Source organism: Perognathus longimembris, chromosome 11 (genome assembly GCF_023159225.1).
Source record: "Perognathus longimembris pacificus isolate PPM17 chromosome 11, ASM2315922v1, whole genome shotgun sequence".
Taxonomy (NCBI): Eukaryota; Metazoa; Chordata; class Mammalia; order Rodentia; family Heteromyidae; genus Perognathus; species Perognathus longimembris.
This window is the reverse complement of record NC_063171.1, coordinates 69,294,061-69,306,967: the sequence shown is the minus strand read 5'-3', so window position 1 is coordinate 69,306,967 and position 12,907 is coordinate 69,294,061. Positions and strand designations below refer to the sequence as shown.

The window sequence follows — 12,907 nt, the reverse complement described above, 5'->3', positions numbered from 1 at the left end:
TCTCTAGGATATTGCCCAGATCCTGACTTTAAACCCCAGGAACAGCACAATTGATAACTCATTCCATCAATAACATATTTAAGTTTACTTCCCCCCCTTTTCATTTAGTCATCATCCAACCATTCACTAATTCTTTTGCATGGGTATGTCTCGAATGAGCTGGGAATGTGGCCTAGTGGTAGAGTGCTTGCTTCGCATACATGAAGCCTTGGGTAAGATTTCTCAGCACCGCATAACAGAATAAAGCCAGAAGTGGTTCTGTGACTCAAGAAGGAGAGTGCTAGCCTGAGCACAAAGAAGCCAGGGACAGTGCTCAGGCCCTGAGCTTAAGCCCCAGGACTGGCAAAAACCAAACAAACAAACAAAAAGATATGTCTGGAATGATCACTCTATCTGTGCTATTTATTAACCAGCATTATTTGTAATAGTGCAAAGCAGGGTCACTTGCTTTCTTCTTTGTATTTCTTACACACTGCTTATTTATTATTTTTCATTCTTTTTTGGGGGAAGGGGAGTGTCAGTCATAGGGTTTGAACTTGGGGGCTGGGCACTGTCCCTAAGCTCTTTTGCTCAATGCTAGTGCTCTGCCCCTTTGAGCCACAGTGTCACTTCAAGTTTTCTGTTGGTTAATTGAAGATAGTCTCACAGGTGTTTCTGACTGGTCTGGCTTTGAACCGCTATCCTCAGAACTCAGCCTCCAGAGTAGCTAGGATTGTAGTCCTGAGCCACCAGCACCAAGCTGCTTATCTTTTTTAAAACTTAAAATATCAACACTATATGGACATCTCACTGTATAGACAACTTAAAAGTTGACTGTCAACACTAGAGAACAACTCAGCACAGTGGCTTTAAAACTATTTTTTTCTGGATATTCAAGACGGATTATGCATTTACTTTTTATCTCCAGTTAAACATGATCTGATAATCAAGGGTCTAAAGGTACAAAAAATGTAATTACAGTGCTACTTCAAATATATTAGCTGAACTAACTTCAGATATCCTTCATGTAGTTTACCATTATTCCAAGCAGATAAAGACAAAAAAGCACAGCCTTCAGTGATCAAAAACAGATACTTTGGGAGACATAGCCCTGACAAAAATTTAAAGCTATAAAAAGGAATTAATTTTCTAAATTATGACCTGCAGTACTGTCTATTTAAAAATAATAACATATTTGGGCACGCCTGTAATCCTAGCCACTCAGGAGTCTGATCTGAGAATCACAGTTCAAAGCCAGCCTGGGCTTAGAAAAGTCCATGGAACTCTTATCTCCAGTAAACTACTCAGAAAAGCCCAAAGTGGCGCTGTGACTCAAGTGGTACAGTGATGGATGGCTTCGAGCACAAAGAGGCTCAGAAACAGTGCCCAGGCTCTGAGTTCAAGCCCTAGGACTGGCAAAAAAATAAAATTAAAATAAAAACAAGAACATACATGGAAAATGCCATTTCCTTTACTCACTTTTGTGATTGTTTTTAAGATGGCAAGACGATCTGCTGGGGATGGCAAACCCACAAAGAGTGTTTTGTCCAAGCGGCCTGGGCGTAGAATTGCAGGATCAATGATATCTAAAGAAGAAAGTCAAGCCTTAAATAAGTGAACTAGAACAGCTTTTATAGCATATGTAGTAAACAAAATCAATCATGCTATTCAGTACACACTAAATTACCTATGTAACTTGTGGGCAAGGATGGGAGGACAGAGCTGGCGTAAAGAGAAGGCAGGGGTGACATTGTCCAAAAAAAGAACAGTACTCATTACCTAACTTATGAAATGGTAGCACCTCAGTACACTTTAATAATAACAATAAAATTATATTTTATATACATAAACAAAGTGTACTTAATAAAAAAATAAAGATACAAGTGTTTTGGAAGCAAGAACTAAAAGCTGGAAATTTGAGTGCTGATGTATCACACCTATAATCTTAGCTACTCAAGAGGCTGATACCTGAGAATCCTGGTTCAAGCCAGCCTGGGCAGGAAAGTCTGAGACTTATTCCCAATTAAGCACACAAAAAAAGGTAGAAATAAGAGTTGTGGCTCAAGTGGTAGAGCGCTAACCTAGAGCAAAAAAGCTCAGGAATAGTACCCAGACCCTGAGTTTAAGCTTCAGGATCTGTACACACACACACACACACACACACACACACACACACACACACACACGCACACGCACACGCACATTGGACACTACTAAAATTAAAAGCCTTCTGCTCACTAAAAAACATCCATATAAAAATGAAATTTCCAACCCCGCACCTTCTGGCCTCATACCTGACCTGCTCTTGCGTTCTTTTCTCTAAGTACCAATAAGCTCTATCAAGTCTTCCTCTGGTTACTTCAACCCCTCAGTAATAGTGAAGTGTAACTTCTGTGCTAAGTGTAAAAATGTAATGTTTACCTTTTAATTCATTTGCAGTGCTAGAGGTACATGCTAGGCAGATGTTCTAAAACATAACCATGCCCTCCACAATCCTGATCCTTTTGGGTTTTTTGTTGTTGCTGTTTTGAGACAAAATTAAACCACTACCTGACCTGTGTCTGAACTTAAGCAACCTATTGTCTCTAACTATGCCAAATAGCTACAATAATACCTTGCAACTCTCAGCTAAGAAGCCATTCTTTTTTTTTTGTCAGTCATGGGGCTTGAACTCAGGGCCTGGGCACAGTCCTTGAGCTCTTTTGCTCAAGGTTAGTGCTCTATCACTTTGAGCCACAGTGCCACTTCTGGTTTTCTTGTGGTTAATTAGAGATAAAGAGTCTCTAGGCCTTTCATGTCCAGGCTGGTTTTTAACTGCGATTCTCAGATCTCAGCCTCCTGAGTAGTTAGGATTATAGGTCCAAGCCTCCAGTGCCCATTTTTTTTTTGCCAGTCCTGGGCCTTGGACTCAGGGCCTGAGTACTGTCCCTGGCTTCTCCTTGCTCAAGGCTAGCACTCTGCCCCTTGAGCCACAGCGCTACTTCTGGCCATTTTCTATATATGTGGTGCTGGAGAATCAAACCCAGGCTTCATGTATATGACTCAGGCACTCTAGCCACTAGGCCATGTACCCAGCCCCTGCCTTTTATTTTTTTCTTCTTTATTTATTCTTATTAACTTTAAGTCGTTGTACAGGAGTTGTTTATGAATATAATGCATTCTTGATCAATGTTACCTCTTTAATAACTATTCTTAAACCAAATCTCTTCAAAGTCATTCAATCTGAAATTAAGTCATACAGCACCCAATGGCAACCAGTGATCATACAGAGACATAACTAGACATGGTAAGACCCATATTTCTAATAAATGGCTAGACTCAGTCAGTTAATTTCCTCTACCATAAAGTGGTACAATTTAGTCCTTTCTGGCTTAAGTTCTGAGTCAGATAGTGTTCTTTAGCCATCCAGTGAAGCTATATATACTCCAAGGTTTTATTCAATCATTGTTGGAATTTCTCATAGGATGTGTTAAGATATAATATGTGAAAATGAGAAAAGATTATTGTGTACTTTTCATATCCTACTAAAGCACTGTTCTACAAGCTGTCTAGCAGTCTTCTGAATGTATAGGGCAGAGGTTCTCAAATATTCTGGTCCCAAAATCATTTTGTACTCTTACAATCATTGATTCCTTCATAACTTTTCTCTTCTACCCACTTTTACCCCAAGGCAGCCACCTATGTTCTTTAGTGTGTGAGTTAGGAGGGGGAGAAGGGTGCCGGGGCCCTCCTGTTTGGGCACAAGAGATCAGTTTGCACTTTTTAGTAAAATTACGCCTAGTAGGTACTTGTTTTCTTTCAGACAACAGTACTTATGCTGAAGAGTAGTGTTCCAACGAATGAACATTCCATCAGTTTTCTTTCCATTGGTGTGTTCATTAGACATCCTGTCTGTTTCCAGTTTGGACTAATACAATGAGAAGTAGTATGAATCCTCTTAATAATATTCAAACACAAAAATTCAAAATCCAAAATGCTTCAAAACCCAAACCTTTCAGCACCAATATGACATTATAAACAGAAAATTCCACAATTGACTACAAGTGACATACTATAGTCCAAGTGTAGGCACACTGAAAAAGTTATGTAAAATGACGTTCTCAACCAGGCACAGTGGTAAATACCTATATTCCCAGCTACGCAACAGATGAAGGCAAAAAGACCATCAGTTCAAGGCAGCAATGTGCCCCCAATCTCAAAACAAATTAAAAAGTAAGGAACTTGAAGGTATGGCTCATGGACACGTCCCTGGGGGCTAGGAATGTGGCCTAGCAGTAGAGTGTTTGCCTAGCATGCATGAAGCCCTGGGTTCAGTTCCTCAGTACCAAATAAACAGAAAAGGCCAGAAGTGGTGCTGTGGCTCAAGTGGTAGAGTGCTAGCCTTGAGCATAAAGAAGGCAGGGACAGTGCTCAGGCCCTGAGTTCAAGCCCCAGGACTGACAAAAAACAAAACAAAAACTATATAATAATATCAGGGATATATAATAGAGAGGTGGTATGGCAAGATACTGTGACAGCAGGGTATGAGTGTGGACAGACTTTACTATGAGCCACCCCCATTAATGGTATGTTACTCCTTACATACAAAGGAAAACTATCTCCTAGGATCTAAAAAATACTATGCTTTTTAGTTTAGACAAAACTTTCTTAAGGCTTTATCGACCTATAAGCAAAATGGATTGAAATTAACCTAAATTTAGCCTTCTTTTATTAGGATGGAGTGTAAATTATACATAATAAATGTTCTAAGTTTTCAGGCTCATTATAAAATGTTCTTTCTTACCTGGCCTATTAGTGGCTGCCATAATAAAAACTTGTTGACGAGATTCTAAACCATCCATCTCTGTAAGCAGCTGATTTACCACCCGGACACTTGCACCTGTCTATAAAAGAAATAAATGTAATCCCATCAGCTCGCAACACAACCTCCAAGAAAATTAGACAGGAGAAAAATTTCCACTCTGTCTATACCTTTTGACAAACACATAAGAACATCATCTCAAAAATAGAGTTATTGGGCTGGGAATGTGGGTTAGTGGTAGAGTGCTTGTCTAGCAGGCATGAAGCCCTGGGTTTGATTTCTCAGTACCACATAAACAGAAAAAGCCCCAAATGGTGCTGTGGCTCAAGTGCAGGGGGGGTGGTGTGTGTGTGTGTGTGTGTGTGTGTGTGTGTGTGTATGTGGTGTGTGTGTGTGTGTACACATATCTACAGTTATTATACACATTACACGGTAATTGCTTGTTCTTTTTTTTTTGCTGGTTGTGGGGCTTGAACTCTGGGCCTGGCTGCTGTGCCTGGGGCTCTTCAGCTCAAGGCTAGCACTGTTTGAGCCACAGCACCATTTCCGGTTTTCTGGTGGTTAAATGGAGATTAAGTCTCTCAGCCTTTCCTGCCTGGGCTGCCTCAGCAATCCTCAGATCTCAGCCTCCTGAGTAGCCAGGATTACAGGCATGAGCCACTGGCATCCAGCAACATTTTGTATTTGTTTATTTACTTATTCATTTATGCACAAGGACTGAGGCTTGAGCTCAGAACTTAGCCTCCATCCCTGAGCTTTTCTGCTCAATTGCTGGCGCTCTAGCATTTGCCAAAGCTTCAATGTTCTCCAATGCTCCCAAAGAACACCCTTATATGAAGTACCTGAATTGTAACTTACAAAAGTCTTGGGCTGGGGATATAGCCTAGTGGCAAGAGTGCCTGCCTCGGATACACGAGGCCCTAGGTTCGATTCCCCAGCACCACATATACAGAAAACGGCCAGAAGTGGCGCTGTGGCTCAAGTGGCAGAGTGCTAGCCTTGAGCAGGAAGAAGCCAGGGACAGTGCTCAGGCCGAGTCCAAGAGCCAGGACTGGCCAAAAAAAAAAAAAAGTCTTATAGTAGCTGGTAAACAGTGGCTCACGACTGCAAGCCTAGCTACTCAGGAGGCTGAGATCTGAGGATAGACGTTCAAAGCCAGCCCAGGCAAGAAAATCCATGAGACTATTATCTCTAATAAACTACTCAGAAAACCGAAAGTAGCGTTGTGACTCAAGTGGTAGAGTGCTAGCCTTGAGCTGAAGAGCTCAGGGACTGGGCCCAGGCACAGAGTTCGTGCCACACTAACTATCCAAAAAAAGTATTATAGTATTTTAAAAAAATCTGAACCATCCAATCTACTAATCTATATTACTTACCTCTCGATCTGATCTACGAGGACATAAAGCATCCACTTCATCAAAGAATATCACACAGGGTGCTGAGTTCTTAGCTCGTTGAAAAACCTGTCGTACAGCACGTTCACTCTCACCAACATACTAAACATAAAGAAAGAAAAGAAAATACAAACACTTCAAGCTAAGGTTAGGGTCAAATGATAGTAAACCTAGTTTTCAATGATATGTAGGCCAAGTGTCTAAGTCTCATGTATGTAACTACCCAAGTAGAAAAGTCTCTGAGTAGACTGGAGTAGACTCCAATGAACCAAATTAGAAACATGTTTCAAGTGGTACAGTGCTAGCCATTAGCAAATAGCCAAGTGAGAGCTCAAGGCTCTGAATTCAAGTCCCAGTACCAGCATGCGCACGTACACACACAGACACACACAGACACACAGACACACACACACACACACGATATATGTAAATGTCAGCGCTTCAGAAAGTGTTGGATTAAACTGAAACAACTGCTAAGATTAAATCACTTTTTACCTATAAAAGCAGCAAAATTGGGTTGGGAATATGGCTTAGCAGTCAAGTGTTTGCCTTGCATGCGATTCCTCAGCACCACATAAACAGAAAAGGCCGGAAGTGGCTGCTGTGCCTCAAGTAGGTAGAGTGTTAGCCTTGAGCAAAAAGAAACCAGGGACAGTGCTCAGGCCCTGAGTCCAAGCCCCAGGACTGGCAAAAACTAAAGCAGCCAAATTCACCAGGTGTGATTTTGTGCATGTATAATCCTAGCACTCAAGATGCTCACACAGGAGGCTCCTGACTTTGAGATAGCCTAGGCTATAAAGAACTAAAAAACCCCCAAAAAACAGTTGTTACTGTTTTGTCTTACAGATTTCTTTAGCCACAAAATAAAGACTAAAAGGACCTGGGGATATGGCCTAGTGGCAAGAGTGCTTGCCTTGTATACATGAAGCCGTGGTTACTGTATATGATTTTGGTACACTGGATATTGCATATATGCTTACCTGAACTAGGGAAGGGAAAGAAAAATGAGGGTGTAACAAATATGACAAGAAATGTACTCACTACCTTATTATGTAACTGCACCCCCTTTGCACATCACCTTGTCGATAAAATTTAATTTAAAAAAAAAATCACAATTCTCCTGTAGTTTGGTGTTGCTCTCCCGTGCCTTATGCAATAAAATGCCCAGCAGAAATTTTAAATGCACGCAAACTACTATTGTATTATTTCCTCATGAATCATCTTAGCGGAAAAAAAAGGGGGGGGAGGGGATGCTATTCTATGTGTCTAACGGCAACAGAAGAGTCAAAGTGAATGATCTAGGCATCTCACAGGATTCACAGCTAACTATGTTAATATCTAAATCAAAATATAAGACATTTTGGCCTGCAGGTATGGTTTAAGTGGTACAGTGTTTGCCTAGAAAACAAGTTCAAACCCCAATACCACCAGAAAATCAGCCAGATGAGTAACTCAAACCTAGAGGATATATCAGTCTGAGGCCTGATGGGACCAAAAGTTTGAAGCCAGGTGCCAGGGGCTCATGCTTGTAATCTTAGCTACTCAAGAGGATGAGGTCTGGGGATTATAGTTCAAAGCCAAGCTGGGCAGGAAAGCCCATCAGACCATTATCTCCAATTAACCTTCAAAAAGGCCAGAAGTGGAGTGCTATAGAGTGCCAGCTTTGAGCAAAGAAGCTCACGTATAGCACCCAGGCTCTAAGTTCAAGCCCAAGAACTGGGATTAAGAAACACAAGTTAAGCCAAACATCCATGACTCACATCTGTAATTCTAACTAGTACTCTACAGAACAGAAAATTGTTGGTCAAGGCAAACCCAAGCAGAAAAGTCCTTAAGATTATATATGCAAGACAATGAGCAAAAAGTAGGCCTAGGGGCTGGGGATATAGCCTAGTGGCAAGAGTGCCTGCCTCGGATACACGAGGCCCTAGGTTCGATTCCCCAGCACCACATATACAGAAAACGGCCAGAAGCGGCGCTGTGGCTCAAGTGGCAGAGTGCTAGCCTTGAACGGGAAGAAGCCAGGGACAGTGCTCAGGCCCTGAGTCCAAGGCCCAGGACTGGCCAAAAAAAAAACAAAAACAAAAACAAAAAGTAGGCCTAGATGCATGGCTCAAGTAGTGAGCACCAGCAGAACAAGAGAGTGAAGCAAACACAACCCTAGATAAAACCTGACACTCCCACCAAAAATATAATTACAATTTTCATATATGAGTACGATTTACCTTCTAGCTAGACATAAAAACTGTTCTTAAATTGGGCATGTATGTTCCTAGCTACTCAGGAGGTGGACCTTATCTAAGGATCAAGGTTTGAAGTCAGCAGGGGCAGGAAAGTCCATGAAATTCTCATCTCCAGTTAAACACCAAAAGACAGAAGTAGAGCTATGGCACAAAATCTCAGGGATAGCACCCAAAACCTCAGTTCAAGCCCTGAGACTGGCACAGATATTATTATTATTATTATTATTATTATTATCAAAAAGTTGTGGGCTGGGAATATGGCCTAGTGGCAAGAGTGCTTGCTTTGTATTCATGAAGCCCTGGGTTCGATTCCCCAGCACCACATATATAGAAAACGGCCAGGGGCTGGGGATATGGCCTAGTGGCAAGAGAGCTTGCCTCGTATACATGAGGTCCTGGGTTCGATTCCCCAGCACCACATACACAGAAAATGGCCAGAAGTGGTGCTGTGGCTCAAGTGGCAGAGTGCTAGCCTTGAGCAAAAAGGAAGCCAGGGACAGTGCTCAGGCCCTGAGTCCAAAGGCCCAGGACTGGCCAAAAAAAAAAAAGAAAACGGCCAGAAGTGGCGCTGTGGCTCAAGTGGCCGAGTGCTAGCCTTGAGCAAAAAGAAGCCAGGGACAGTGCTCAGGCCCTGAGTCGAAGGCCCATGACTGGCCAAAAAAGAAAAAAAAATTGTTCTTGGCTTGGGAATGTGGCTTATCGGTAGAGTGCTTGCTTATACTAGCATGCACAAAACCCTGGGTTAGAAAACGGCCAGAAGTGGCCCTGTGGTTCGAGAGAGTATGCTAACATTGAGCAAAAAGAAGCCAGGGACAGTGCTCAGGCCCTGAGTCCAAGCCCCAGGACTGGCAAAAACAACAACAACAAAAAAAGTTGTTCTTGCAAAGCTGTCAGTGGTGTAGCATAGTAATATCGCACTAGGTCCTGGTTTTGATTTCCAATAGAGGGAAGGCACAGTAATTGCTACTGTAACATTTCAAACTATTTGATTATTTGTTGCTTTTGTTTTTGTCAGTACTGGGGTTTGAAATCAGGGCCTGGGCACTGTACCTGAACTTTTACTCAAGGCTAGCGCTCTACCAATTTCAGCCACAACTCCACTTCTGACTTCTGATTGTTAGAGGTAAAAGTCTCACAGGGACTTTTCTACCCGAGCTGGCTTTGAACCATGATCCTCAGATCTCAGCCTCTTGAGTACCTAGGATACAGGCATGAGCCACAGTGCCCAGCTCCCAATATAGGACTTTCTAAGAATGAGATCTCAAGTAAGAATCCTATACTTGCTAAACACTAGTTAAATATTAGCCCATTCATTTTTAAGTGTTATAATCTAGCTTTTATAAACTTTATTGAGAAAAGTCTTTCTAATGTCAGTTAAGACTGTCTAACTGCTAAATGCAGTCATCTTTTTTTTTTTTTTTTTGGCCAGTTCTGGGCCTTGGACTCAGGGCCTGAGCACTGTCCCTGGCTTCTTTTTGCTCAAGGCTAGCACTCTGCCACTTGAGCCACAGCGCCACTTCTGGCCATTTTCTGTATATGTGGTGCTGGGGAATCGAACCCAGGGCCTCATGTATACGAGACAAGCTCTCTTGCCACTAGGCCATATCCCCAGCCCCCTGCAGTCATCTTTTTCATTTATTGTATACTGTTTGGGCATACTGACAAGGCTGACAAAAATATCTTCCCTGGGCCCAATGCTGGTGGCTCATATCTGTCATCCTAACTATTCAGGAGGCTGAGATCTGAGGATCATAGTTCAAAGCCAGGCCAGGCAAGAAAGCCTTGAGACTCTTATCTCCAATGAACCACAAGAAAACCAGAAGTGGAGCTGTGACTCAAATGGTACAGTGCTAGTCCTGAACAAAGGATCCACATGGTCGCCACAGCAACCATGTCCTGAGTTCAAGTCCTATGGCCAAAAGAAAAAAAAAAAGTATCGTCCCTTGGTTTTCAAACTTACGAACTCTTGCATGTGTCATTGTCTCAGTCTTCCCTGCCACCTCCTGCTTGTTTCATAAGCTCTGCATGTTGTAGGGTTCTGTCAGTACCCCTTAATATATTGCTCTTTCATTCTTACTTAATATGCTCATTATAGAAGACATCCCAGGGTTTTATGTACCACTTAGCTAATAGCTGAATCAAATCTCTTTTCAAACTCACATTTTCTACTCTCAGAAGGACATTTCCAAGTCGCTTTTTAAGATGTCCTACAATGAACTCATTTTCTAACCCAAAATGCCTATCCTCCTCATTAGACCATCTAATCAGTCACTCTGGATTCTTCCACTGATTTTTTTTTTTCCAGTTTATCCGAAAAAAAAAAAAAAACAGACCATTTATGTAACTGCAACCCCTCTGTACACCACCACTATAATAACTTACCATATTTAGCAACTCAGGGCCCTTGACAGATATAAAATTTAGTCCAGATTCATTTGCCACAGCCTACCAAGAGGAAAAACAAGATGCAAGTAAGACAAATGTATGTTAAGTTACTAATAATACAGTTTTGATAATATTTTTAGTATTTATTTTTGCTAAGTAGTTGTACAAAGTGGTTTCAATTCCAGAAGTCAAGTTATAAGCATAATGCATCTTGACCAATATCATTCCTTCCACTGTTGTCCCCATTCCATCCTTACCCTCAAGTTTCATAGTTCAATTTTCACATAAAGAACACTAAAAGTAATGGCTGTATTTGCTCACTTTTCCCCTTTCCATTCATGTGCAGTTTTAATTCTACCTTCCTCTCTTTTTATAGGTAGTTCTTTCTTACTAGAAGAAAAAAATACAAGTGAGAAAAGGAAAAATACATGAAAAAAAGTGAAGGAAGTAAATGTTCGCCTAAAGCTTTTTTCTTTTTTTTTTTAGGAATGAGGCTGGGGCAGTATTAAAGTTTTAACTCAGTGCCTAGTGCTTAACCTCTACCTGGAGCCATATACCTCAGTCAACCTAGTAATATCACTGAATCTGAATAAAATCACTCAGAACTTAAAAATGACCAGAGAACAGAATTCTTTCCTGTTCCTAGGACCTGGTACCTGAACTTTAGAATTATATTTACTACTCCTCAGCAATTCCTTGGGGGTGCACAGTTATTCAAATCTATCATTTTAGAATGGGATTCTCACCAAACTCCAAACCCAAGCCCACTCTTTTCCACTTCTTTTCAGTAACTTTGACTTCTGAGCCAAAACCTTGGTACCTCCCTGATCCCTTTTGTCATGTCTATCCATGCATTTATCCTGTTAGTTCCAGTGCTAAAATACATTTCTCTGAATCTCTACTATACTATCACCCTCATCCAGACCTTCATTTTCTCTTATCTGGACAGAAAAACTCTTAACTTCCTTTCATTCTTGCTTTCCTCCAATCAATTATCTATTTATGAGTCAGAACACTATCACTTTTTTATGTGTCTCATTTGCTTTCAAGTACAACTTGAAATATATGCCATGGTGTATAGCTGGTGCAACCAATTACTCCTGCTCAGGTTCTCACTGGTCCTTTCTCACCTCAGTGGTTCTGGAACTACATTTCTCTGTATCTTGAAAACACATCCTCTTTCTTCATAATAGCTAGTCCCTCAAGACTCTGTTGAAATGTCAGCAGTCCGGAACACCATTACCTATCTAGTCACATCCCAATCACTCTCTCACAACACTATTTCCATTATACCTGCATGCACTCAATCTACAACTTTTACTTGTTTACTGCTTGTTCTCTTCCAGATAGTAAAATTTCATCAGAGAAGTCATCTTGTTCACCAGTTTATCCCTAGCACTTCAAATAATTTCTGGCAAAGAACAGGTTGCTCAATTTAATGCTCAATTTAACATGTATACATGGATCTAAGTGATCCAAACGGATCAAAATGATCCAAACTGACCAAAGTGTGAATTATGGACATCTCTCTATCCTTATCTTTTTTGTAACAATTTCTTAATTTTTTTTTTGTGCCAGTTCTGGGGCTTGGACTCAGGGCCTGAGCACTGTCCCTGGCTTCTTTTGCTCAAGGCTAGCACTCTGCCACTTGAGCCACAGCGCCACTTCTGGCCATTTTCTGTATATGTGGTGCTGGGGAATTGAACCCAGGGCCTCATATATACGAGGCAAGCACTCCTGCCACTAGGCCATATCCCCAGCCCCAACTTTTCAATTTTTGAGCAACAACATCAGTACAGCATAAATAGAATATAAATCTAAGTGATTTATCTACATTAGGTTTTTAACATCTAGGATTTAACCTTCTAAAATTCAGAATACTTCATGAAATTCACCAGGCACTACTAGTCGCTCATGCCTATAATCTTGAGTACTTTTACTCAGGAGGCTGAGATCTAAGGTTTAAGGTTCAGAATGCAGGCAGAAAAGTCTGTGAGACCCCATCTCCAATTACTCAGAAAATGCCAGTCTGCAGATATGATTCAAGTAGTATAGCACTAGTCACGACAGACAAAGTGGGAGTGAAAGGCTCTGAGTTCAAGTCC

At 41.3% G+C, this 12,907-nt stretch overlaps 1 protein-coding gene across 1 annotated transcript in view; it reads right to left on the bottom strand.

The window, feature by feature from the left end:
- Nucleotides 1-12,907, bottom strand: part of Nvl (nuclear VCP like) — a 72,004-nt gene that overhangs the window by 28,249 nt on the left and 30,848 nt on the right. Inside the window, exons 16-19 of the mRNA XM_048358267.1 lie at nucleotides 10,800-10,862; nucleotides 6,157-6,276; nucleotides 4,763-4,862; nucleotides 1,323-1,565 (exon numbers count right to left, since the gene is read on the bottom strand). Coding sequence (XP_048214224.1) covers nucleotides 1,323-1,565; nucleotides 4,763-4,862; nucleotides 6,157-6,276; nucleotides 10,800-10,862 — 526 coding nt within the window. The remainder of the gene's footprint in view (nucleotides 1-1,322; nucleotides 1,566-4,762; nucleotides 4,863-6,156; nucleotides 6,277-10,799; nucleotides 10,863-12,907) is intronic.